Source organism: Haliaeetus leucocephalus, unplaced genomic scaffold (assembly GCF_000737465.1).
Source record: "Haliaeetus leucocephalus isolate CR32 unplaced genomic scaffold, Haliaeetus_leucocephalus-4.0 Scaffold450, whole genome shotgun sequence".
Classification (NCBI taxonomy): Eukaryota; Metazoa; Chordata; class Aves; order Accipitriformes; family Accipitridae; genus Haliaeetus; species Haliaeetus leucocephalus.
The window spans coordinates 20,070,904-20,097,210 of NW_010972886.1; the positions used below are offsets into that span (position 1 = coordinate 20,070,904).

The following is a 26,307-nucleotide window of genomic DNA, read 5'->3' on the forward strand; positions in this document are numbered from 1 at the left end:
GCCACGCCCGGCCCCGCGTGGGATCTCCCGCACCGCGCTCCGCCGGCCACGTGACCGCGGCGGCACCGTCCTTCCGCCCCTGCGCGCGGTCCCGGTTGAGCCCGCGGCCGGTCTTCCGGCGGCGGCCGGCGCCGAAAAGGCCGAGGGCGGCTGCGGGGGAAGCGGTCCCAGAAGGACCGCGGAAGGAATAAAGGCTTCGGAGCGGGGGCAGCCCCGTCCTCCGCTGGCGGTGGGGCGGGCACCGCTCCCGCAGCGTTTTTGGCCATTTACGTCTCCCTAAGGCAGAGGGGGACGCGTAGCCACAAAGGTAGAAGCCGCCAGGGCCGGCGGCTTCTCTGGCTCCGGAGGAGCACGCGGCGTGGACCTCGTCACAAAAGATACTGGGAACGGTCCTGTTTCCCGAGAAAAAGCCTGCAAAGCTAACGCGACATTGTTGTGTAGTCACTAAAACACAGCTGACACAAACATAAGAATAAAAGACTGACCCGCGGCCTGCAGGAGCCGTAACCACCGATGGTGACGGGGTGCAAGTCACCATTTCCTTTTCGGATGGCTGTGGCTTAGACGAGGATCTTGCCGAACTGAGGCACAACAGGGATGTAATCTTCAACACCGGCCTAAAAATGCTGGTAATTCCCAAACTGCTTCGCAGATAAATTTTTGTTCAAATGTTTTTTTCCAAAATGGGCACAATGAAACGGGGAAGCCCATTTGTTTCCTCTCACCTTGCCGTTTTCTCCTAGTTCCCCCTATCTTACAGCTGTCTTTAGATCACTCTTTATCCCTGCCCTCTGCGGCAAAACACATGCACGGGGCCAGCACTGTGGTGCACGAGGTGCGCATGCCCGCCCATAGCGCCATGAGAGGTCCACGGGTCACAGCCGGAGGAAGACACCACGCCATTCCCTCCTCTGCCAGCCACAGCCCCATCACCTCCATCAGGCCTGGTGACCCTTCCGCTGCGATAATTTCACATATTCCTGCCCAACTCTCATGGGAAATGAGATCAGCACAGCCTCGTCCTTAATTTCTTTCTTCCGTTCGCTCCCAGGCTACCTGTGGCTCCGCTGTGGGGCTGCTGCCATGTCCTGAACTGCAGTCCCCTGGGGCAGAGAGGTGGTCCCTGGCGCCGAGCTCCCTTGTCAGCCTCTTGCCTGCCTGATGCGTCCCTCTTTCTTCTTAAAGCTTCTATTCCAAGTGTGGCAAGTGAAAAAGGAACCTGAAAAGACAGGCGTTGTGCCTTCAAATGCCAGGGGAGCAGAAAAGCTGCATCTCACCTGTTTCTTGCTCTGCCAGCTTGGTGTGCCGCTTGTTGGTGGAAGGGCACAGCAGTTATGGCTGGAGAAGCTTCAACTCCCCCATTCCTGCAGTCAGAGGCACACGCTGGGCACGACCTTTGTTCTCCAGTGCCTGCTGCTGCTGCTCTGGCCCTGCTGCGCGGGGACCGGCATTTCATCTCAACTCTTCACAGGCCTAAGCATCGCACTTCGCACCGAGTTGTACAGGAAATTGCATGCTCTAACCTTAAAAGAACAAATGACAACAGAAATTAACAGATTAGTAAATATGACTAACATCTGTAGGCAGCACATGCGTCACAAAGCTTTAGTTATGGTAACAGCAAATAAGACAAACGGAAAACATTAGAGGTGAGAAGATTCAGGACCCAGAAGTGATCTGGCTTTTCTCAAGCAGAGCCAGAAAGTCAGTGCAGCGTCAAACTGGTCGGTAGTTGTGCTTGTTAGGCACACAGTTATATAGAACAGAGCAACTTCATACACAAGTAGCGCATTTTTTCATCCTTACGTAAAACTGATTAATTTCCTATTACCAGAATACTTTGCACAAGTTAACAAAATTTTATGTTCCTGACAAAACAAGAACGTATCTCCAGTGAGAGTGTACACCCGTGGCAGAAAATCAGAGTTCAGCCAGGAATTCCCATATACAGACACCCAAACAATCCCCAAATATTTATATTGCGAAGATTTTCTTCCACAGTCAGTTCCTTACCTGCCTGTGAAGTGACATTCTTTTTCATTTAAATCTCTTTTCTCCCCATTTATTTTTCTCCCATGCTCGTCTCTCTCATTATCATCTTTCTCACATTTCACATTACAACAACTCATGGATCCTGTAGGTCACGTCTGTATGGTAGCAGTCATTTCCTTGGTGTAGTATGTGTTTGCAAGTGAACTCATTTGCGTGTATTGCTTTGGAGTGGGCTCCCTGAACCCCTGTCACTCCCATGCCACGTCTGAGCTTGCAGCCTGGGAGGTGTTTCCAGCTGACAGTTCCCCGTAGCCGCATCCTGCAGACTGTCCCTCTGACCCAAGAGGTTCTGCGGCATCGCCGTCACCCATGGACTCGCAGTACCTTACTTTGCACGGTACTTCTGTTTTGCTCACAGTGGGGCTGGGGGGGGGGCCACGGGGAGCATTTGTTGAAGGTCACGAGCTGTCTCACAGACAGAGCTGGTCCCAAACGTGCCCTGCTGTGGGGAGCAGCGCCCTCGTTGCTGGCCCTTAAAGGAAGTCCCCGATGCTGAGCGCTCCACCCTCCAGTTCTAGCTGAGTGAAAACATCCTTCCTAACCTCTCCCAGGCACAGCAGTACCCCACTTCTCACCTCACCCCACAGCCCTGGCAGCACAGGGCCTCGGGACAGCCAAGCCGTGTGGGACAGGGCTTGCTCAGTTTGTACTCCCCCCATGAGGCAGAGGATGTGAGGCACAGCGCGAGCTCCCCATGCCCTCCCTCCGGCTTTGCTGCTCTCCATCCTCTCACTTTTGGGAGAAGGGGTGCCCAGAGGCTGGTGTGTCAGGTGGGCACGTGCAGGTGCACATGAAGGTCCTCAGGGCAGGGGAGGACAGCAAACATCCTCAGGGCAGCAGGTCCAGGTCCCCGTCAAGCTGGGAGCACCAGGCTCCGGCTAAGAAGCATAAGGAGCAGATGAAATTGAACAGTGCTTATCAGAGTAACACCAGCTCCTTCTTCACCAGGCTGAGTCCCAACAGACTCCTTGCTGGTATGGAGGCTTTGGTGCGGCTGTGCCCAGACAAGAGGAGGACAGGCACGGTGCTTGTCAAACCGCTGCTGCTCCTCACAGAGGAAAAGCTTTCTGCCAAAATGCCAGCTGTGATGCCATCCTATCCTGCTGACCCAGGCTGGGGTTTTCACACCGTGAACCAGTTGCTATGACATTACTGGACAAAACACCCATTTCTGTGAGCAGAGGAAATCTTAATTTCCCATCTTTGTTATGGGCAAGGCAAGCACTGCAGGAAGGTGTCTAATCAAGGGGCCTCTCTGTGTTGTACAGCGGTCCAGCCTCTGCTAGCTAACAACATTGTGCTGAGGCTGTGCTTTCCCGTGCAAGACACTGCACATGCCCCTGAGCCAAGGCAAAGGGCGAAGCAGCAGGAGAAAGAGCACAAGATGTCCGCAGGTCACTGAGGTTAAAGTAGCCAGGAGGACCTCGAGGTGGAGGGCGATGATCATACAGACCGGACCCACGCATTTCATCTCAGGTGTCTTCATAGTCTTGTACAGCTCCAGAGAGGCACCCGGATCCGGGGAGATTTCTGGTAATGGTGTCCCTTGGCACAGAGCTTTCCAAAGCCTTTCAGACCACCTGGGACAAAGGTGGCTGCAGGCAAGAGCCCTGGAGGTTTCCAGGGAAGACCTATAGACATTCTGGATCTTCTCTGGTACAGACCAAAGGAATGTGGATTTTTCAAACCGTACTTTAAAAATCAACTTACAGCACTAAAAAATAAGACGATAAAGCTAGATGCTAATCTTTACATCAACTAGGGCACTCTATGCCTGGAGCTCATTTGCCTTGCAAATACTCTATTGTTACATGATGGGTCCCTCCCTACTCACTTAAATGAATAACTCCACCCCAAAAAAGAACTTCTGCTGAAACTGCTGGAGGAGAGACGGATCCTGCCCCTGAAACCATGGGCCCTGTCAGCTACTCATCAGAGACCTATGACTTGGTGAGTCAGGCCTGGATTTGCTTGCTAATGGGGAGAGCAGGTAGAGCTGGGGTGGGCTGAAAGACCTGGTTTCTATCTGTCCGTCTTCTCACCCTCCGGTTGGCTGAGGGAGAGCTTGAGCGATTTCTTATGCCAGCACAATCAGCCCTCACATCCCTTAAGTCCAGACTTGACCAACAAGGGGACTGCAGGTGACAGCACCGTGCTTGCGGAGAGCCAGCGTAACATGGCTGTAGCCGTTGTGATCCAATGGTGCCAGGTATTCCCTTGGGGACAGCTGCTTAACTACCAGGACCTCGTGCACTGATGTTCTGGCGAGCGCTGAGCCCGAGCACTGTCCTTGCACGGGGACCAAGACCACAGTCGCTGCTGAAGGGCCAGGTGGCTCACTGGGAGAGCCAGGCTGTTCCCGCAGCCCCATCCCGCGCTGCCAGCCTGTCCCAGTCTCTACTCCCTGCTGCCCTGCTCTCTGCGCAGCCATTGACTCAACGTGGGTGTAAAACACTTGTTCTGAGTCAGGGACCTTTTGCACCAGCCTTTGGTGGTATAAATGACTGTGCACACAGCGTGCAAAGCCCTGGAAATCTCATCTAGTAGCTTTACATAACAGGAATACCCAAGCAAACCCAATGCTGTCTCGCCACCTGTGAAAACCCTTGATACGATCACACACGCTCCTACCCCTGCTTGCCTTCTCCACGAAGAGGCTGCCGTAGACTCTGCTGAAAGGGCAATATGCATTATATTTACAAGAGGGGAATTTTTAAAAGGGGAAGATGAATTGCAAGTACTTCTTCTAATAGGGAGTGATGTCAGTGTGTATTCTGCCCCGTAGTTCTCTCCCCTGCGTCTGCAAGTGAAAGATGGCAGCTGCACCTTTTAGAGTACGTTGTGCTATCCAAGAAGTCCACAGCAGCGGTATCATTTGCCTGGTTTTCAAATGTTGAAGCTCAGCATTTGTTTTATAATACAGTGGCTCTCTGCAGCCTACCTCAGGGGTTGTTTAGTTTCTCTAAAGAGAGAAATGCTGGATTTAATTTTTACCAATTTTTCTGTCCCTCCTTTGTCCCGTACACCAGGGAAGAGAGGAGATGGGGGAAAGCCCTACCCTCCTTATTTTTTCTGATTCATCCAGTATAAAAATTGTTTGTGAGTGGTGGTCGTTCCTTTAGAACTTTTTTGCAGAAGACACTTCTCTCACTGACCTCTGCTGAAGTTCAGTGGCAGCACTAATGCTTGCTGAGAGGTTAAAACCAAACTCAAACCTTTTTCATCTCCATGCTGGTTCATTCCTCCAGCTGAACTCTCCATTGGAAATCTGTCCCACGACCAGAAAACCAGCAAAGTTGAAGCGTGCCGTCCGCCTGCCCGCAGCATGTCACGTGCTATCAGCAAGCGGCTGCTTGTGGCAAAACTGCATTGTTTTTATTGCAAGGGGGATTAAGCAGCACTGGGATTTGTTCTTTGTATGCAATACTTTCCAGAACCTTAGCTTAGCAATTTTACCTCCACTGTGAATTATTTTAAATTATAAGGAGACCCCGTGGGAGGGGTGGGGGGAACTCGGCTAACATTGGGGCTGAGTGCCAACAGTCAGGTGCCACAGCAAGAACAGTTTTGTACCTTTTCTCAGACTTCCCACAGTTGGGAGTTTGTGACGCACATTTCCCACCTCTGTCTCCTGGGAGCTTCCCAGGTTTGGCTCCCTCCCTAGAACAGGCCACAGATCGCACACAAGCAATGCCACATTTGCTTTGGTGGTGCCATATGTTGCTTTACTTATACTTGCCGCTTGTCGCAGCAACCTGCCCACAGAGATTTTCAAAAAAGGCCTCAGCGGTGTCCTGTCAAAGCAGTGACAAACTTCACCCTGTGCACTCACCAGCGAGGATCGCTTGACCGATTGAGCAAGCGTAGAAGTAAAAATGATGAGAACATTTGCACCAAAAGGGCATTTATCTCAGTATTGCCCACTGAGTGCAGCGAGGGCCTCACCTAAACTTTGACACCTTAGGAGACCACTCGTCTCTGTAACCTTGTGGCAAAGTAATGGGCCCAAAACAGTAACTCCATTTCTCCATAGCAAGAAAGCTTTGCCCACTTAACCTTCCTCAGCTGCAGACTAGAGAAACAAAAACACAGTTGCAGAAAGACCACCGAGATCTCCACCAGGTCTCCTGAAGTGCTGCAGGCCAGTTTTCATTGTAATGGGACCAATGTGACTCAAGAGCCGTAAAGGCAGCTCCACTACAGTAACGTGGCATTTCCACAGGCTTTGCTCTTATTCATGGGTTTCCCTAGTTCAGCACCCGGAGAGAGGATGAGCAGAAGCTCTGTCAGTAACTTGCACTGATATGGGCAATTTCAGTTTTAAAGCTTTGGGAATGAAATGTGCTTCTCCCAGCCCTGGCATGGGCTAGAAGGGAATGACTCACGTGGAAAATCCCTAATAGTGCACAAGCTGCTTCTCTTCTGCAGCCAAATGTTTTGATCGCTGGCAGTTGTAGGGAACTGAGAAAAGCAGCTGACATGTGGAGACCAGAATAACTCTGAGATGTGGGTTAGAGGGGAAAAGGGATCCCTGAACAAAAGGCACACAGGAATGGGCTTCCCAGGCATGCACTTGACTGCTCAGTTACAGAAAAAGACACCCCTTAATTGCCCACCCCCAAATCTGGCTGCAATTGTATTGCAGGAGACCTCTACAAAGGTCTCCCTGTGCGCACACTGTTGACTTCTCCCATCCCAGATCAGGCAGTCACCTGCTTCCAGTCCTAGAAACAGGAATCGCAGTAGAGTCCCCAAAAGCCTCGGCTTGTGGCATTCAGCGCATCTCCTGCGGCTCTGGTCCCTGCCCTTCCTGTCTCAGCCCGGACTCTGACTTTTCATCCTCTTCTATTTGTCTCCAACTCATCTCTGTCCGCTCCCACCCACACTCGCTGCTCTGCTCAGAGATGCACATGAGAGGACGCCTGAGACACAGCTCAGCGCACGCTTCCCCTGCCCGCGGCGAGTGGCTTACAGTAAGAGCCCTACCTGCCGTCTTATCAACAATCAGATGGTGTCTGATAGTAGCACTCAGCCTCCGCACCTCCAGCTCTGAATGCAAGGTGATGCTGGAAACCGTTCAGCAGCCAAAGCTGTTGAACACCGCGCAGGCTGCCCATCCGCCGTCATCGATGGCGCTGGTGTGGCTCCAGGCAGCGCTCCGACACGCCAGCCAGCAAACCTGTCCATTTGCCATGTTTTCCTTTTTCCCTTTAAAGGTGGAACCCTCCAAGCTCTCCCCAGTGAAGTTTCCCATTCCAACACATGTTCTCTTTGGAGTTTTCAGCATGGTCACCCATGCGTCCTGAGCAGCCTGGTTTGGTCGCTGTACCAAGTTGCAAAGGATTTTGTTTTGGTTTTGTTTTTTGGGGGGAGATTGAAGGATCTGGCCCTGGCCAACACATCACAGGTTTCTGTGCATGTTGGTAATCCCCTGACACAGGGTCCAGGTATGGACTGGGCAGGAAATGTTTTCAAGCCAGGGAGAAAACAAACTGGGAGGGATTTTTAAAGGCTTTTGTCTTTAGCAGTAATCTCCAATCTCCAGGATCATACCCTAAACAGGAAAAATAATTGTTCTTTGGGAATATGAATGCTTCTCACCAAAGGCTTGCAGCCCCACCATTATGTAAGCGGAAGACAGTCGCGTGCATTTGAGGTTTTGGGCAGGGAGGAGGACTTCTGGCCCCCAAGAGGACTGGCTCTTGCCCATTCGGGAGGAAGCACCGTGGCATCACAGCACAGCGGCAGCACTGCTGGGTACAGAGCCAGTGGGGAATGCGACTGTGGCAAGACCAAGAGTAACTTGGGTCAGACCAAAGTCTGTCTGGCTCAACGCTCTTTGTGGCAGTAGCCAAAGGTAGAGGCCCAGGGAAGAGCACAAGAGCTGGGCAAGCTTACTCCGCGCTTTCCCCAAGGGCTCGTTTGCCCTCCTGCTGTCCACTGCTCGGGGACCACCTGCGCCAGCTGCCTGCTCCACACATTCGATAATGCTCCGTACACTTTTTCCCCATCAACATGCCCGGGCTCCCATTGGAGCCATGCAGATGGTTTCAGCAGCACAGCAGTTTGAGATGAGTGCTGCCGCTGCGAAGTCACCTCCTTACCCCAGACAGTCGTGTGTGGAGGCACCCAGTGCGTCGCCCAGGGAAGGCTGCCCGAGAGGGGAGAAACATAAATCACCCTTCTGTAGTTAGGCACAATGCAGAACTCAAGGCTGGTCATGGTCATTTGGCTTAGCAGCACATGGGGGGAGCAAAAACCCCAAAAATTAGCTCTAAAACTGTTTAAAACAGGGCTAGTATTTTTAGATGGGAACTTCGGCTGACAAGGGAAGGAGCAGCAGGTGCAAACGGCTACAGCTGGCAGTGAAAGGTATGAAAGCAGCGAGCAGAGACTTCCGCTGTGGTTGACACTGAAGTCTCAGCACTGGTCTCCAGAGAGGGTGTGGGTGGGGGAGCTCAGGGTAACTGCTGCCGAGCTCTTCCCAGTCGTCACTGATTTCTCAGCTTGCCACGAGCCTCCCGTGCCACTCTCTTTTTGCGCTTGTCTGCATCCGAGCTCTTTGTGTTTGTGAATGCCCAGCTTCTGCCAGGTGCCTGAGGCCAGCCAGAGCATGCCCACCGTTCAGGGGGCTCGTCCCGAGCACGGCTCCAGCTTCCTGGCACTCAGGACTTGCCTGCAGTCTCAGCCCAAATATAGGCTGCTCACCTGGCCAGGAGCTACAGCAGGCCAAGGACGAATCACACCTGTGGTGCCTCTATCACACTTTCTTTACCGGGTATCAGCCTGGGGTCTGAGTGGTGTTTTCAGATTCCCTTTTCTGCTCTGACTGCAATTAATTCAGAACCGCAAGGTTTACCAACAGAACAGATTTCTCTCTCCAGCATCCATCCCCATAGCTCTGGCATGGTGGTGCCTCAGAGGCATTCCTCCGGTCAGTTGTGCTTGAACACCTGCCCCACACCTTTCTCTGAGTGCATGGAAAGTGATCCCAAGCACAGCTGCTGCTGTCCCCACCTCACCTTGCTCTGCCCTGGGCAGCTCTGAGGTCTCTGAGGAGAAGAGGCAGAAAGGGACAGGATCAGTGCACATAAGTTGAGGTACAGATGTGCTGTGTGGTGAATCCCACCACCTTCATACCTAACAGCAGACAACACAGGGACAGTTGGTGTCAGAAATGGGTGGAAAAATTGGGAAAGCTGGTAGAGGAGGGTTCCATGCTGTGTGAGAAAGCAAAAGCCACCAGCAGGTAATTCAACAAGAACCAGAAGATGAAACTGGTCATTTGTCTGGACACCAGAACATCCCCAAATACGCTAGTTAAAGATTACAGAGTGAGCAGCCCTCGCAATTGGAGATAGGACAACCTTCTCCCTGTGCTGCTGCACCTCCTGGCACCCGAGGGGCCTTCCAGGTCGTCAGGCTGCAGACAGGCAGCACCTCCTCCTGACACAGGTGGGCTGTGGGACGTGGGGATGCTCCACTCCAGGTCTGCCAGGTGTGGCTGAGGGACTGGGTTCTCGTGTTCGGAAACTCCCCTCCAGTAACCAGACTCTCTCTGTTCCCCAGAGCCAGGTGGAGCTGAGCGGTTACTACGAAGACGAGAACACCACCCCTTCTTTGGAAGGCTACTTTTGCTTCAACCCAGCCTCATCTGTGGTTGGCAACCAGAGAGACCCCTTCAGAAAGGTCTTCATGCCCCTCATCTATCTGCTGATGTTCGTGTTGGGGACTGTGGGCAATGCCCTGGTCCTGGTCATTTTAGAGCGGTTCAAGCGGTCTCGCACTACCACTGAAAACTTCCTTTTCCACCTCACCCTGGCCAACCTGGCACTGTTGCTAACCTTCCCCTTCAGCGTGGTGGAGAGCTTGGCTGGGTGGGTATTTGGGAAGTTCCTCTGCAAGATCCTCAGTGCTGTCCACAAGATCAATTTCTACTGCAGTAGCATGCTGCTGGGGTGCATTGCGGTGGACCGCTACCTGGCCATCGTCTATGCAATCCACACCTACCGCAAACGCAGAGCTCGCTCCATCCACCTCACCTGCACAGCTGTCTGGCTCTGCTCACTGCTTTTGACCTTACCTGATCTCATCTTCATGGAAGTCTGGACAGATGACAGCAACCGCAGCATTTGCTATTTTCCAGAGGTTGGGATCGATGGCAACAATGCCTGGCTGGCGACCCGCTTCCTCTACCACACCGTGGGCTTCTTTGTGCCCCTGCTAGTGATGTGTTACTGCTACACGGCCATTGTCCGGGCTCTGTGTCAGTCCCAGCGCCTGCAGAGGCAAAAAGCTGTCCGTGTGGCCATCCTGGTCACAGGCGTCTTCCTGCTCTGCTGGAGCCCATACCACATTGTCATCTTCCTGAACACACTTACCAAGCTAGAAGCCTTCACCAAGAACTGCCTCCTAGAAGACCAGCTGGACACGGCCATCATGGTGACAGAGGCCATCGGCTTCACACACTGCTGCCTCAACCCCATCCTCTACGCCTTCATTGGAGTCAAGTTCCGTAACGACTTCTTCCGAATCCTGCAGGAGCTCGGCTGCATAAGCCAGGAGACCCTGCAGGAGATCCTGGAGGTGACGAGGAAGGGCAGCGGGATTGAGTCTGACAACACCACCTCTATCTCCACTTTCTAGCTGGGAAAGGCTGCCTGCAGGGCAGAACCGGTCTGGGGCTTGCCTTCACAGTGGCACACGTGCTGTGGCCTCAGTCCCAAGTTTCACAAGTGTCCTCACCACTTCCTTCACTCCTCAGAAAACTGAGGTCCAATAGCCACCGAACACCCAAATCCCACCAGATACCTTCCCTGGCTCCTCCTGGTTCTCATACCTGTAGAAATCTGCCTGGCAGCTGTTGGTGAACACTGGCTGGCTGATGGTCACTCTGGTGGGGCCGGATGAACCCGAGTGGGATGAACCCGACGTTTCCACCTCTCCCTCGAAAAACTGACTGCAGGTGTCCTGCACATGGAGTCAGGCACAAGACTGGGGTGCCAGGGGCAAGGAAAAAAGTGCAGCCAAGTAAAAGTGGAGTTGTGTCAGCGAGCGAGGACTGAGGATGAAAGCTAAGCAGGTCTCCATTTCACCGGTACAGGTTGGTAGAGACATGCCCGAAGGAAGCAGTGGGACTCACTGGCCACGGCAACTGGAACGAGAGATACAGGTAGGACCGCCGGGGGATGCAGAGCTCGCTCCAATAGCAGGCGCACATGGTGCTGGACAGTCTCTGGCTGCAATATTACTCCTCCTGCTGCACAACGTAGCCCTGGCCAGCCACGGCAAGTTGATCTTCCCAAGACGGCTCGTGCCAGGAGGTCCTGCCACAGACTGAAAGATTTGACTGTCACAGATTCCCTTCCTGACACCAGCCGCATCCTTTCCAGCTCATTTGATCTGTTTTACTGCTGTTAAGAGTGCCAGCAAGTGACTGCCGAACTGAATGCCTGACTATGCAAAAGCTTTCCTTTAAGGAAGAAAGCTGTCTGTAGAGACGGCTTCTGTATAGTGACTGGGCACGGGGGAGATGAACCACACAGCTGTGTGAGGCTGAAGGTGTAACTTTTTTTTTTGCAGCTAGCTGTACAGCAATTTGTGGGTTCTGAGAGCAAGGAGAGCCACTGCCCCCAAGTAAGGAAAAGAGCTCATTTGCATAATTTCTGTTTGGTTTTAGCGGGCTGAAAGGGACCATAGCGTTTTGCTTCGCACTGTTCTTTCTGATATTTTTGCTCCACCTGCACCTATGGGTCTTTCAGAGGTTTAGCACATCTAGTTTTCACACAGAACAAACCTGGGCGCTGATCTTGCTCTGAACCACGACTATCCAGCAACTGCTCGGATCAGGGCTGCTTGATAACAATTTGGCCCAAACTAAGAGTGGCGGCTTTCACCGTCATTAATGATTGCACCACAAGCTGGCGTACAGGGCAGCCCTAGCATACTCAGGCAGCCTGCTGCTTCCCAGTGGGTTTTGTCATAGTATAACATTGCAACGCATACACAGCGTTGCTCCATTGCATCTCCCTCGCCAGCTAAGCAGTGCTGTGGCCTGAACTGTATGAGAGCCATACGTACCAACTGCCACAGGAGCACAACCTTAATCACAAGCACACTTTAAAATCCACTCTACCATTCACCTCACTTTTTAAGTGAAGTCGGAACAACATCAGTTCTCCTGCTGCAGCAGGAATTTTGTGCGAAAGTCACTTCTGAAGTTCAACCCACTAACAAAGGGCTCGGTTGCAGCTGAACTTCACCGTACCCAAGGGCCCTGCTAAAAAGACCAGTCATTATGGAAGGGGTCACATTACATCAGTCCAGCTCAGGCAGAGATCTCAATAGCTTGTTCTCAAATTGTGACTCGAGGAGAAAACTCCCCAAGCATAAGGCTTTTATACAAAGAGCAGTCCACCATTTCCTGCAGTGCTGCATCTTCAAAGCTGAAACCTGCAGGTAATGGCGACCGTAGTTGTCCAAGCACGTATGCGCAGTAGAGGAAGAGCAGCTCTCTGAAGCCTGCCCTTGCTATCTCCACGGTTGTACCGGTGTGCAAACCCATTGCAGATGCATTGTAAACACCTCCCAGCCCCGGTTCTGATGGTAGCTTTATTCCCCCACAAAAATGCTACTGAAGAAATGAACAGAGTGTAAAATTCCCACAGTGTTCACAATGTAAAAAGAAAATCTGCATGCAAAATAAGAGTGAACAGATTACACATCTCTAGTTACTATAGTTTTTAGTACCGGTATGTTGGTAAACTTTTAGAAAGTTTTGATGTGAGCTGTAATAAACAGTTAAACAAAAGACCATCTTCTTGTGTATAGTGCTTGTAAGCAGTTGTCTGCAGTCGTGTCACTTTTGCAAGGGAAACTTATCAGAGAGCTCTATGTGGGTTGATGGCACCCTTCTGACAAGTGTTGCTGTTTGCACATGGAGGCCACAGGGCTCGTAAGAGCGCCTTGTTCAGACTTCCCTTCACCAGTGCCTCAGAAGGCTCTGCTGCGTTCGGAGGCAATCCAGACCTACGTTAGCTCCCTGCTTTACAGGGCCTCTTCCACTGACTGCAGCACCTCCTACCCCAGCTTTACAGCAGCTGCTAACCCAAGCGGAAAGCCGCCCTTGCACCCGCGTTCGGCTCAGCCAGCCTGGGGAAGTCTTGGCTCAGAGCTGGCAGACCCTTCCCCAGAGAGCAGACATTGCTCCTCCTGCAGCTGCCTGCAGCCAGCCTGCTGAATGGTGACGAGAAGAAAGCAAGAGGAACTCTCCTTCACCGCAGAGGAAGCTGGGCTTTCCACTCTGTGAAATCCTCCCCATCTCCCTGAGGTTTGCATGGCTGTCACATGCCTTGGCCCAGAGCGGGCTTCCCTGCTAAGCGCTCACGCTGCTAGAGCCACCCCCGGACGCTGCAGCCCTCAGGCAGACCTTCAGGCTCCCTGGGGAACTCTGCTCGGCCCCCAGCCCACGGGCTCTGCCCCCCCACCCCGCGCTGCCAGGAAGGGGGTCTGAGCTGAGGGGAGCTCCGAGGTTGCTCCTGCAGGGAGCGGGGAGGTGGCGTGTGGGCAGGCCACATCACCACCCCCCACAGCGCACGCTCTGCGCCCCTGGCCATGGGCTGTGCTCTGCAAACAAGGCTGGAGCAGACACCCCAGAGAAAGCCCTGGTCCCCAACCCGAAGGCAATCCTAAAGAAGGGGACACAAAGGCCCCCACCACGGCATGCTGCTCTGCATTTCCTACGGGGTGACTGAGTCTCCCAGGAGACAGCGCTGGGCTTTTTCAGCAGAGCATCCTGCCACACACGCAGCGATCACGGGGCCGTGGCAGGCAGCGGAGCGTGCACTGACAAGCGCGAGCCAGCGAACGCATGAATGAACGCGTGCCTGGGAGTGCTGCAGAGAAGGGGCTCTCCCTACGCCCTCGCACCCCTCCTAGCAGCTCTAGCACCCCCTGCCCCGCTGTGACTCACGCACAGGGTTTCATTTTCCTTATCAAGAAGACGACCTACTTCCTCACCCCGATCTCCCAGAACCAAACGGATGCTCAAGCACTTCAGTGTCTGCACTGCTGCCTGCTGCATCTTTCTTATTTTGAGCGCAGGTGGCTCTGGACATATGACACCACGGCCACTGAGGCCCGTGAACTTGGGTCCTGGGCAGCATGCCATGTGCACCACCCCGGCTCTGCGCATGGACGGCAGCACAACCCCTTTCTTTCTCTGAGCCCCCAGAACCGGCCTCTCGCCTTGCTGCCATCACAGTGTGCTCCGCATTGGCTCTGCCTCCCCACAACCGTGCAGCAGCTATGGCACACGTGAGCTTTGCTAGGCCACAAGATGCCCAGAACAACAGGGAACCATGGGGCTCCGGGCAAGTCCCTGCTCTAGGTCACCTCTCCGCTCTGCAGTCTGCCCAGGGACTTGAGGCGTCCAGGATGGCCCTGCCTGGCCCCCCCATCAGCCCTGTGCATGCTCCTCCACCTAGCTGGGAGGATTGTCCTGTCCCATGTCCTGCAAAGGCAGTTCCCTGGTCCCGGCCCAGCTCCCACCGCCCATAAGCAGCAGGTCGCAATCCCTGCCCGCTGCGGGCAGGGCGCAGCCTCGTGGCAGGGGCGCACGCAGGTCTGCACCAAGCGCAGGTGGTCCCAGCTCCACCAAGGAGCTCGCAGCCATCTCGCGAAGGGCAGGAGCTTCACTTCAGACGGAGGCATGCAGCGACTGCTTCAAAGTCACAGGAGATGGGACCTGCAGCACTGGAAGCCGCACTTGCAGCTGAGGTGGCGGGACCCTCTCCCTCACCTAGCCCTGCTCAGGGGGCCTGCAGCTCTCCTGCCAGGCGTGAGTGGCTGGGAGCAGATGTGCTCAGGAACAGCGGTGGAGGCAGGGGACCCACAGCAGGCAGGAGGGGAAAATGAGGCTGTTCACCTCCTGACTGTTACTTGTTTGCAGCGGCTAAAAAAGATGATACATTTCAAGCCACAGGAGCTAAAGGATGGGCTGGCATGGCAGAGGATGGGAGAGAACAGCCAGCACGGCCTGGACTAAGGCAGTAAAATCCACGATACGGTAACGAACCGCACCGAGCTGCGTGGTTGGGTCTCATTCGATCCCAGGGAGCCAGGACGCAAGCGGACAAGGAGGGCCAAATCATCCACCTCACGCAGACGGTGGCAGGCACTAAACAGCTGACCCCGCTACGAGAGGGGGCTGCCCAAATTTCACAGGAAGAAAACTCCAGCTGCAGCCATGTCTCAGCATACCTTAGGCACAGATGACTCCCACAACCTAGAAGAGCTCCTCTCCTCTCAGAGTCCCCACCTGACAAAAGGCATTTATAGCAGGGCCAGCTGAGCCCCTCGGATCAGCCCCAGCCTGCCACGGGTGATGCTGGCTGAGCCCCCGGAGGCTGGGCTGAGTACACGTGCTTGCAGCCCTGCAGAAAATCATGCAGCCCACTGAAGACAGGTACAGGGTCAGGTTTTGAAATTTGTCTTTTTAATAAAAAGGCACCTATAAAACAGGTCAATACATTACAGGCAGCACAGATACCCAAAAACAAGCCTAAAAATTGTTTCAAATAAAAACCAATAAGATGTCTTCACATATTGTATTTATATATTTATATTTATATATATATTTATATAATGGTACAAAATGACTGGGGAAGTTTCTCCATGGGATGACAGAGAACAGGTCAGTCACCATTACCTCAACGTGAAAGCTAATTCCGGGTGTGTGATTATCTGACATACTGAAAGATGCGGTTTCCCAGCGTTCGCTTTTTTGGAGCTGGAAAAACATGGCGAAGTCATGGCTAAAACATGGGCAAACCTTTTACTGTGATTAGGTGGAGTCGGTACACAGAACTCAAGCTGAGAAGCCGAGCAATAAACTACAAGACACGAGACTAGACACAGCTCACGGCAGTGGGCAACCGGCTGATGGCAAACCCTGCCCAGGTCTAACAAGGACTGGCTGTTATTGAGCTTCCAGAGAAGCTCCTGCCATATTGCTGTTCGCAGACACGGTTGGGAGCGGCGCCCGGGGCAGAGGGGTGTTAGGCAGCACTACTTCTCCCCGTTGGTCAGGCATCGCAGCAGTAGGGGTAGGACTGGCTCCAGGGAGGTGGGATTTTGCGGAAGAGCGCCGACCGTTGCTCCAAAGTCCCTAGCTCTGACCTAGGGTCAGGATTTCCCTTTTGTATCCAGGGCTGCTGAGTCAAAAGGCTTTACTTCTTACTTATTTGTCACCAAAGGACAGGTGTTCCTCCTGCCACCAGTCAGAAATAGCATTGTGCTGCCCTGTCCCTGTGAGCGGGCAGCGCCAACTTCCCCAGCACTGCACTGTGGTGCGCCACAGCCAGCGGGCTCCAGATGACACAGGGACAGACGTGCTGCCGACAGAGTGAGGACCGCAAGCCCCAGGCAAGCCCTCAGTTGGGCTGGGCAAAAGGAATAACAGGGAAGGTACGGACACGTGAAGGTCTCAACTGGGCTAAAACAACAGCTGTCTACAGACAAACAAAAAAACTTCCGTATAGAAAATATTATGGCTTCAAATTAACCGAGACTAGCTGGTGGGTGATGAGCAAGGTTTGGGGCTGGCATTGGTATTTGGATGTTTACAAGAAACTACCAGCAGCCAACACCCCGAAGTGCAGCCAAGAGAAGCCACAGCCTTTCAGGCAAGTCAAGCTTAGAAAGAGCTACATCTGTTCAAGCCACATCCTCCCATGTGAAACGCACACTCTGAAAGGATGGAGAATCCAACCAGCTAACACGTCAGATCCAAAGCACTCTTCGTTAGCCTGGGCTGAAGATTATTCCTCTGCTCCAACTGCCAAGGCAGGGATGAACACTTCCCAGGATCAGTCCTGTTTTGCCATCTCCGAAAATGCTGCTCGCTCACATCATATGCAACAAAATCACACAAAGCAGGAGACCAGAGTGAAATCCTTCCTCGAATCCAGACCCGTGCTTCCTGCCCAGTACTGCTCACTACAAAACGCCCCAAAGCTTCAAGGTATTCCTAACTGGACTTTGTGGCTCCACCTTCTCACAGACTGGATCAAGGCAGCCGCTGGGCTGACATTTCAGCACCCGCCGGCCTTTCCGAAGAGCTTGCAACGTGATAAAAAGCATTGCTCTTCGCTCACTACTTGACAATCTCCCATTCTGAAAGCCCTCTCCTCCCTGCAGTAGCAAGTAGGGAAAGGTGAGCTCTGTTAGAAGAGAGGTAGTATGCTAAGTCTGGCTCTGCAGAGATAATCCTCCAACTGGTGTTCCTCCGGCAATCGCGTGCCCTGAGTTCACCGTTGGATACCCATAGGGTACACCATGCTGGAATGCGGTCCCCGCGGAGGTCCAGAGGAACTGCGGTGCGTGTGGAAGTGCATGCGCATCACCCCACAGTCCCCTCTGTGAACAAACACAGGAAAGACCCATCAGCACCGCGTGCAGGAAGACCTTACGGAGTGGAGGATGGGGAGGGTGAGCGCATCCAGAAAAGCCCGAGATGTTCGAACTGCATGCTTCCGCCAGCCTAGGAATGAGGGGCTGCAACGCAACCTCAGCCTCTTCTGTCTGAAGCACAGGATGGCCGCACCGCTGACACCATACAAGACAACTCTTATACCGAGGTGGAGTATCGCACGCAGGGACAGGTCCTCTTCAGCGGCTGGACCTCTATTGTGCAGTAGGGCAGGGCTGCTGCCAGTAGCTCAGGGCTAGATGGAGCAAAGGCTGCCTGTGAAACTCTGGAGAAGGAGGACCAACAAGCGTGAGGAAGACCTGGGAGAGTGTTCAATGGCAGAGGTAGAGGGGGTGCGGCACAGTTGCGGAGGGCGATGGATGGGTAAAAGACTGGTATAGGAAGGCTGCAAAAGAGCAGGGTTCCCAGGTAGCCTCTCCCGGAAGCACAGGAATGCATCGCCTCGCTCTTCTCGGAGCCCATCTACCCCTCCACACTGCACTACCCTGCCCACAGGGGACACAGCGTGAAGGGAAGGGACTAGAGGTGACATGGCTGGTCGAGACCTTCGGGTCCAGCATGTTATCATCTGCAAAGCCCAGATCCTCGCCGCTTCTCCAGCCGAAGGGCCGGCATCCTCCCAGTCCCAGCCACAGCAGCTTCACCACTGAGCAGCGACAGCTGTATCCTGTGAAGCTGTGGCCCCTGCCCTGCCGGACGAGGACTGCTCCAGCAGCGTTTCACTGGAACCACAGCTCTGACCTCCCAGACGGTCCTCGGTCGTTGGTTGTGTTCATGTACTCGGCACAGCCTCCACAGGGGCCTAAGATCTGCGTGAAACTATACACCCCGCACATGCAAACCGTTCAGACGCGTGAACAACACAGGTTTGACACAGAGTCACTCTACAATGGGATCTCTCAATGCCCTGTGCACCCTGGGGGATCCTCCTGCCTCCCCCAAGGAGAGTTTTCAATCCTTGTACACTGTTGCCTTTAGCATGTTTTTTGTTTCTGTTTTTTTAAAACATGTTTTGAGGCTTCTATTAAAACACAGAAATACAGAACAATTAAAAACCAGCACAAGTTTTGCCTTTCCCAGCGACCTATTTACAGCTAGTTCCAAAAACCCTCTTGCACATTTTGGTTGCTTAAAAAGAAAAAGAAAAAAAAAAAAAAAGGAAAAGAGAGAAAAAAAAAGGGAAAGAAAAACACTTGACAGAGGAAAACCATAAATGAAAACTTTACAAACTGCCGCAGGGTCTGGATGTCCCTGGTCACCACGCAGGGTTCAAAGTAACAGCCCCACTCCCAGCCCCTCCACCCTCCCCTTCCCCCAAAAAAGAAAGAAAAAAGAAACCCAATTCACATCAAGTTTACTGCACATCTGGTTTTCTGTGTAGAGGCGAATCCGATATGAAAAGCATCCCCCGTGGTGTCCTCCACCGGCGTTGGCCCCCAACCCTCCCCTGAAGAAAGGTTTAAAAATGTTTGTACAGGCAGCCCTGTCCCCTCCCCACCCCTGAGCACCAGCCGGGGTTAGAAAGGCAGGTTCGCCATGTTCCCAGGCCCGGGGATGTAACTCATCTGGCTGTCCAGGGAGACACTCCTCTGCCTCATCTGGTGCGTGACCATGAGGTTCTGCTGAGGCGGGGGCCCCATGAGAGAGCCCTGAGGTGACATCATGTGTCCTGTCTGGGCATACATCTCCCCCGACACAGACATGCTCCTCTGCTTGGCCTGCATCAGCATGAAATTCTGCTGGGCCATCAGGCTCTGCTGTGGAGACATCATGCCCTGGTGCATGCTGTTGCCCATCATGCCTTGCTGGGGCGGTATGCCTGTCCTGCCCAGCATGGGCACTTGTCCGGGATGGCACATGGGCATGCTGAGTCCCCTCTGCACGCCCTGCTGCCCGGGGAGGCTGGGGGCATTCATACCTGGCCGCACCGGGGGCTGGTCAGCCATCATGTTCTGCAGGTTCATGAGGTGGAGGTTGGAAGGCTGCGATTTGGGCGCTTGGCTGTCACTCTTGGGGAAATACTGCAAGGTGCTGCTTGGCTTCTCCGATGGGATGATCCTGGACAGGTCAAACTCGGGGATACCCGTGGGCGTGGGGCGGATGACCTCGCTGAGCTCGGGATCGTTCAGCACCGACGCCACCCCAGGAAGCACGGGTGGGTAGGGCTCGCCGATCCGAGGTGGGATGTTCTTGCCCATCATGTGCTGCTGAGGGGGTATCTGGCCGGGCTGCTGGGAGGGAAGGTCCTCAGGCGGCAAGGGCATCCCCGGTGGGTAATGCTGCTGCATCCCAGGGCCACCTCCCCCACCAGGGGCCATGGGCATGCCTCCGGCAGGAGACGGCATGGCGTTGTGGGGCTGCTGCATGCGGGGGAACACGAGCTGGTTGGAAGGAATCATCTGCGAACTGTTGGGCACGGGGCCGCACTGCTGGTTCAACGAGTCCTGGGGCCCCGGGGGCAGCATCATGGGGTTCTGGGGGGGCACACCCGCCCCTGGCGCACTCGGGTGCATAGGAATGTTGGAGCCCAGAGGGTTCGGGGAGGACATCATGGAGGTGGGGGGTGGTTCGTGGGAGAGGGGTTGCTGACCAGGCAGGTTCATTCCCATGGGGCTCTGAGAAGACCCAGGTCCTACAGAGTTCAAGTGCAGTTGATTCGGCTGGTTCCCTGTCACGCCTATGGAGAGGAAAACAAGAGAAGAGTTAATTCTGCCCACAGACCTCTCAGGGCTGCAAAATCCACACCCTGGAAGCCTGCCAAGCACTCCTGCTCAGAAAGCCCTGAGCACGGAGCATGCTCAGTAAGCAGCCGCAAGATGGGCTTGTAGAGCACCAACGTCAGGAAAAAGTGCCCTGGACTCCAGCTCCCCAAGCCCACAAGCAGCCGAGAACCATTCCAGCTTCATTCTGTCCCACGCTGGATTTGTAGTTCCTTACACCCCACTGATTTTAGAGTTCCGGCTGGGTCTGCGTGTTGGGACAGCCCTACACTGTGATCTCAGCAGAGGGCTCAGCTGCCTGGAAGGCACTGAGGAGTGACCTTTCACCACTGCCTGCCTGCAGGGTTAGCCACCTGGTGAGCTCCTGTGACCACACGACCTTGGGCGGTGAGGAGAAAAAAAGCAAATGAGTCGACAGCCTGACATGACACAGGTGCTGTCCGGGGAGGGAGGGAGGACTGTGCTCATCAGTACAGCAGAGCTATCAGTGCCTGTGGAGGGGTTCGGGTTAGGAGGGAGCCAATGCATTTGCATGCCTGTGGTCAACCTAAGTGACTACTCAGCAGTGAAAGAGTCAAAAAATTTATTTTTTCATTTTGAAAACTGCCAGAAATATTTATCAGACAGCTTTAAACCCCTAAATCAAGTGGCACTGCGTGCTGGAATTCCCCTTTGGGCTGGTCATCAAGTGACAAAAAACACTCATTTGCCTAGCTGTCCCCACCAGTGCTACTGGCTAGTGGAGCGTATCTGGCTGTCGCCTGCTGAAATCAGAACTATGCTACGACATAGCCTTGCCTGTGCAGGCACCTGGGCTCCACTAAAAACACCAGGCTCCCAAATCCTGTTCAGAGCGTCCCTGTCCCGCTGCACAAGAACACAAGGGCTCCAAGCAGCAGACCTCTGCCTGCAAGTCCTGGGCCTGAGACAACTCCAGGAGCCATGAAAATCCATGCCACGCAGGGTAAAGGTAGTTCCAAAAACTCGCAGAGCTTGTGGAAGAAGGCTGCCTCAAATGCCAGACTGGCTCATGTCTTTCCAGACAGCACACCCAAGCCAAAAGCTGACAGAGAGCCTGGGCACAGGGTGGCGCAGTGAGCAGACTGTTACAAACCAGGGCAAATTTAAGCTATTTGACATGGCAGCCGGTGGGAGAACAGTTTCTAACGCCTCCTCCACCTAGTGCCTCAGGCCTGCTGGCAGCCACCAGATGGTGTGACCCCTCGCAAGCCCAGCCCCAGAAATATGTACCTGACATGCTTCCAGGTGGGAGCATAGGCCTGTCCGGCAGCAGCTCATCATCAGAGGTGGCAATGGTTTTGATGGCATTGTGGTAAAGCGGTGTGGAGCTGGGCATGGCATACTTGGACATCTGGGACATCATCAGCGAGAGGGGGTTCTGGGAGGGGGATGGATCTGGAGAGGAAGTAAAAGGCATGTTGGGATTCATGGTGCTAGAGGTGTTACTGGCTGGTGCAGAAGAGCTGCTCCGAGGCCCAGAAGGGAGAGAACCTGCAAGCAAGAGAGAGACCAGCTTAGTACTGCCCGCGCACTGTGGCTTGCTCCCATCAGACAGCAGCCCCATCCCCTCCTTCCGACAGCAGCAACCAGAGGAGGCTGCAAAACGCAGAGCTGGCGCAGCCCAGCACCCTCCGGACCCTGAAGAGGCTAATGCTGACACCCTGCTCCAGAACAGTGATGGACTTCCAATTCAAACTGCCCCTGACTGCCCAGCACAGACACATCTTTTGCTGCCTGTATCACAGAGCATGAGCCAGGGCCAAAGGAAAAGCTGCTCTGTTTGCCCTCCCATCACCCTGAAAAGGCCTTGTTTGGACTCCAGGGGTAAAAAAGACTTGCTCCATGAGATGTAAGGGCACACACAGGCACGACTGTCTACCCACTCCTGCGACAGCACGTGGGCTGGAGAGCAACACCGTCCACACACTCACCAAAACCGAGCACACACACACACTTGCACACAAGATACCCGGCATACCCTGATCCAGTCCTCCCATGGAAGCAGATGAGTTCATGCTGAGAGTCTGCTTGCTCTGGTTGACTCCTGGGCTGGGCATGGTGGCTTTGGGAGACGGCACCCAGCCGGGGGAAGGAACAGCCATAGAAGGGGACTTCAGGCGGCTTGGTGAGCCAGTTGGAGACCGGACGTTAAGCGAGGAGCTCATCACCTGGGGGGACTTGAGGGGTCCAGACTGGTTTGAAGGTGGCATGCTGACCATCTGCGAGGGCGTCTGTGGGGACTTGAGGTTGGCAGAGGGGGAGGTGACCAGTGGCGAGTGCACCTGGCTGAGGGTGGGAGACTTGAGGTGACCCATGCTGGGGGAGTTCATCTGGCTGATGTTGATGGTGAGGTCAGAGGGCCGGCGGCCCAGCCCCCGGGAAGGTGCTGGGTGCATGTTGGCCAGGTTGCCCCCTTGCGTGGGAGTGGGATTGGAGGCTGGAGGCAGAGGGATGTGGCTGAGCCTGGTGGTGCCACTGATGCTCCCAACAGGCATGGTGCCCTGCTCAGGGCTGAACATGTCTGAGCTGCTGCCCATCTCCTGGGGCATGTTGGGGTAAGGCCCTTGCCCGCTCGAGAAGCCTTGCTGTCCTTGGTTGGGGAACTGGGAAGGAATCATCATTTTCTGGGGTCCCCCCAGCATTGCACTGCCATTGCCATTCTGAGCCCTTGCCCTGGCCAGCTCCTCAGGGCTCACACCCTGGTGGGCCATCATATCAGGGCCCCTCATCTTCTGCGACATCATCATCTGCTGCTGCGGGGTCATCTGGACATTGAGGTTCATGTTCATGTTCATGTTGACATTCATGTTCATGTTGAGGTTGCCAGGGCCCATAGGTGCATCCATGTCCCGAAGGCCCGACTGACTCATAGGGGGGCTCAGCATCCCCCGAGTGCCTGCAAAATCCATTCCCATCGGGGCACTGCTCAGGCTGTCCCCCGTTATCTGCCCAGCAAACATGGATGGATCCATCTGCCTGTGAGCCTGTATCATCCTCTCCATTTCCATGCCCTGGCTCATGGAGTTGCCGGACATCCCCATGGGCCTCTGCATTGCTACTGGGCGTTTCTCCATCAGCTGATGCCGCAGGATCTCCTCCCTGGCACGGGGATTCATGAACCTTTCGGGGTCCCCTTGCCCTGACGGGTAGGGCAGGGTGCCTTGCGGAAAGTTCCCAGGGCCTCCCATAGGAGGCATATCGTCACTCCATCCCATGCCAGGCCTGACTGGCCTCTGCATGGCATTCATGGGCCCAAGAGCATCCAAGGGCATGTTCTGCATCCCTCCGAAGCCAGAGACTCTCTGCATTTGATTCCCAGGGAACCGCGGCCCTGGGAAGGGTGGCCCTCCCCGCAGCTGCATAGGGTCCTGCACGTCTATGGGTCCCCGCAGCTGGCTGCCCATCCCTGGTGGCCACTGCTCTCCAGGCTTGCTGTGGTAGGGTGGTGGGGGCCCACGCATCATCATGCTCCCCATCGACTGTGGGATCATGATCTCCTGCATGGGCCGGCCATGGATGCTGATCTGCTCCTCTTTCCGTCGCTTTTCCTCATAGTACTCTTCCTGCAACTTCCTCCAGGCCACTTGCTCCGGTGTCAGGCTGTCCTGGTTCAGCCGCTGCATCATCATGTTCATCTGCTGCCCCATGTCAGCACCTGGGTGGTGGGGCACCTCATGTTCCAGGTTGGGCCCACCAAGACTCTGGGTCTGGGAGATCATGGACTGCAGAGGCTCTTCATACTTCTTCATGCTGGTGGGGGGCACGGGGGGCTGGGCAGGGGCAGCCTGCGGCTGAGGGGCAGTCCCACCCTCACCTGCATTTTGACTGGACTTCATGAAGGGCTCGGCCTCCCCACTGCGCAGCAGCAGACGCTCAATGTCCCGCAGGGTCTGCAGAGAGCGCTCTCGGTGCTCCAGCTGCTCCTTCGAGAGCCCTTCTGAGTTCATGGGGTTCCTGGGGCCCAGGCCTGCCTGCCCGTTCCCCGGCATCCCTGGGCCCGGGCCCTCCGCGAGGAGGCTGGAGCTGGACGTGGCGGAAGAGTCCACTTGCCCAGGCTGCATGGTGTTGGCAGATGCGGTGGGCGTATTTGGGTGGTTACTTCCAGGCTGGTTGCTGCCGCTGTTGTTCCCCAAAGAGTTGGGAGTCAGATCTCTCCGGACATCTTCACTTGTCCCTTCCTGGGGCAGGCTGCTGGGCGCAGGCAAAGGTGTTTGACTGATGGTCTGAGGTGGGGGTGGAGGCTGCGGTGGGGGAGGCTGCGGCTGTGGCTGACTCGCTTGAGGGGCCGGTGGCTGGGACTGTGGAGTGTTGGCAGCAGGAGGGTTAATTGGAAGCGGCTCAGCGACCCCCAGCACTTTAGGAGCTGGCGCCTGGCAGAGAAAAGGGAAATAAACCTGAGCAGGAAAAACCCTAGGTAGGTATTCTTCCCAGCACCCTGCAGGAGACCTCTCTGTCCCCAAAACATGCCCCGTGGCAGTTCACCTTCACTCCATGTGGGGAAGACGCAGGCCCTGTTACACACCCTGGAAACGCACAGCCAGGTACTCTGCCCACATGGCTGCAGGACCACGTGCTGTGCCCCATCCCAAACTTTTCACAGCTGACAGCAGCCAGGACTCACTCCCAAGAGATTCCACAGCAAAGCAGCTTCCCACCCCACTGGAAGGGCATTCTGACAACCCCTTCCTCCACAGCTGAGCCAGGAGCTGGGGGAGAATGACCACATCAGAAGGGAAGGGTCAGCAGTCCGCAGCACGTGCCAACAGGAGCATTTGGTTCATAGCTGGTATACCTGGTCTAGCTTTGCCCGCGGGACGTTCTGCTGATGGTAGGCCAGAATGGAGTCAGCTCGGCCCTGCAGCACAGCTTCTGCAGCTCTGGGGAGAGAGCACAAACCGCTTGAGAACAGGCATTGTGCCCCATCCCACCCATACCAGGCCCCAGGTGCCACCTCCTCTCTTCAGTTCTGCGGGAAGAGGGAAATCTCTGGAGGTCACCAAGAAGAGAGGATATTCTCAGAGTCCTCCCACCTGTCCTGCACAGGCCCCAGTGAGGTTCCCCAACTGATCATCGCTTGCCCTGGATTTTCCCTCTTCCCATGTCCTGTGATGGGCACTCGGCTCTGTCTTCTGCCAGCTACCCTAAGCTCACCAAGATGCTCTGGGATCTGCTGCACCGAACCTGTGCTACAGCAGAGCTCTAAAACTAAACGGCCTCGCTAAGAGTCCGTGGCTGAGACAATGCAGGACAGAAAGAAGGAATCGAGCGGAGAACACCAAGCATTACATGGCACTCCCCAGGACACCCAGCCCCTTAGAAACTTCCAAATCAGACCAGCAGTCCACACGGCTTTGGGTCAATCTTTTCGTTGGATGCTGACCAAACGTACTCTACGGTGTGTGTCACAGAATGTATCGCTGGGCATCGCTGGGAGGAAGCGTGCCTTTCAGACCAAGTTTGCCCACCAGCAGTAGCTGCCAGCAAACTTCCTGAAGCTCGGGGGGGGGGGGACGGACCCGCCCTGTGTAACCTAAGAGACGCAGGTCTGTCCAGCTCTCGTGTACTCAAGTGCAGCCTGCAGCAGGCAGGTGTGACAGGCCGGCCCTATACCAGCGGAGGACAGACGGGGTTTGCTGCTTACGTGTTAGCAAGGTGCGTTGTAAAGACGTAAACGAACTGCGAAGGCTGCTTTCCTGTTCCGCCGCCTCCGCCTCCTGCAGCATCTGACCGTAAGCCGGGGGCAGCACCATGAGGCACGCTGGAGGAACTGGTCTCATTCAGGTTCGGCAGCGGGTTGGACCCTGGGCCAAGCTGTGAGGCCGTGGACATCGCAGGATCTGCTACATTACAATCTGCGGCAGCACGGGAGAGAGGCTGCTGAAGCCGGGGCGGCAGGAGACTCCGGGAGGCGGCTGCGGCCTGCGCCACGGGAAGGAACGGGCCGGAGGGCGGGAGGGAGCCGGGGGCCGGGGCAGAGACCGGCGGGGCGGCGGGGCTGGGCTCGGCCCCGGGGCAGGGGAAGAG

General features: G+C 54.9%; 2 protein-coding genes across 2 annotated transcripts in view; one reads left to right on the plus strand and one right to left on the minus strand.

Moving 5' to 3' along the window:
• The first annotated feature begins 3,902 nt into the window (after window positions 1–3,902).
• Window positions 3,903–10,698, plus strand: CXCR5 (chemokine (C-X-C motif) receptor 5). Its single transcript, XM_010574935.1, has 2 exons — window positions 3,903–4,002; window positions 9,622–10,698. Exons 1-2 carry the CDS (start codon window positions 3,964–3,966, stop codon window positions 10,696–10,698), a joined length of 1,116 nt encoding a protein of 371 aa, XP_010573237.1. The 5' UTR covers window positions 3,903–3,963.
• An 8,361-nt stretch (window positions 10,699–19,059) lies between these two features.
• Window positions 19,060–26,307, minus strand: part of BCL9L (B-cell CLL/lymphoma 9-like) — a 10,768-nt gene continuing 3,520 nt past the window's right edge. Inside the window, exons 3-7 of the mRNA XM_010574936.1 lie at window positions 25,925–26,135; window positions 25,076–25,160; window positions 22,262–24,653; window positions 21,514–21,774; window positions 19,060–20,219 (exon numbers count right to left, since the gene is read on the minus strand). Coding sequence (XP_010573238.1) covers window positions 19,060–20,219; window positions 21,514–21,774; window positions 22,262–24,653; window positions 25,076–25,160; window positions 25,925–26,135 — 4,109 coding nt within the window. The remainder of the gene's footprint in view (window positions 20,220–21,513; window positions 21,775–22,261; window positions 24,654–25,075; window positions 25,161–25,924; window positions 26,136–26,307) is intronic.

Excerpts from the sequence above, each read along its gene's own strand:
- CXCR5 (XM_010574935.1), top strand. The coding sequence starts at position 3,964 with ATGGGCCCTGTCAGCTACTCATCAGAGACCTATGACTTG. Across the intron at positions 4,003-9,621 it reads CATCAGAGACCTATGACTTG|AGCCAGGTGGAGCTGAGCGG; the intron begins GTGAGTCAGGCC and ends TCTGTTCCCCAG.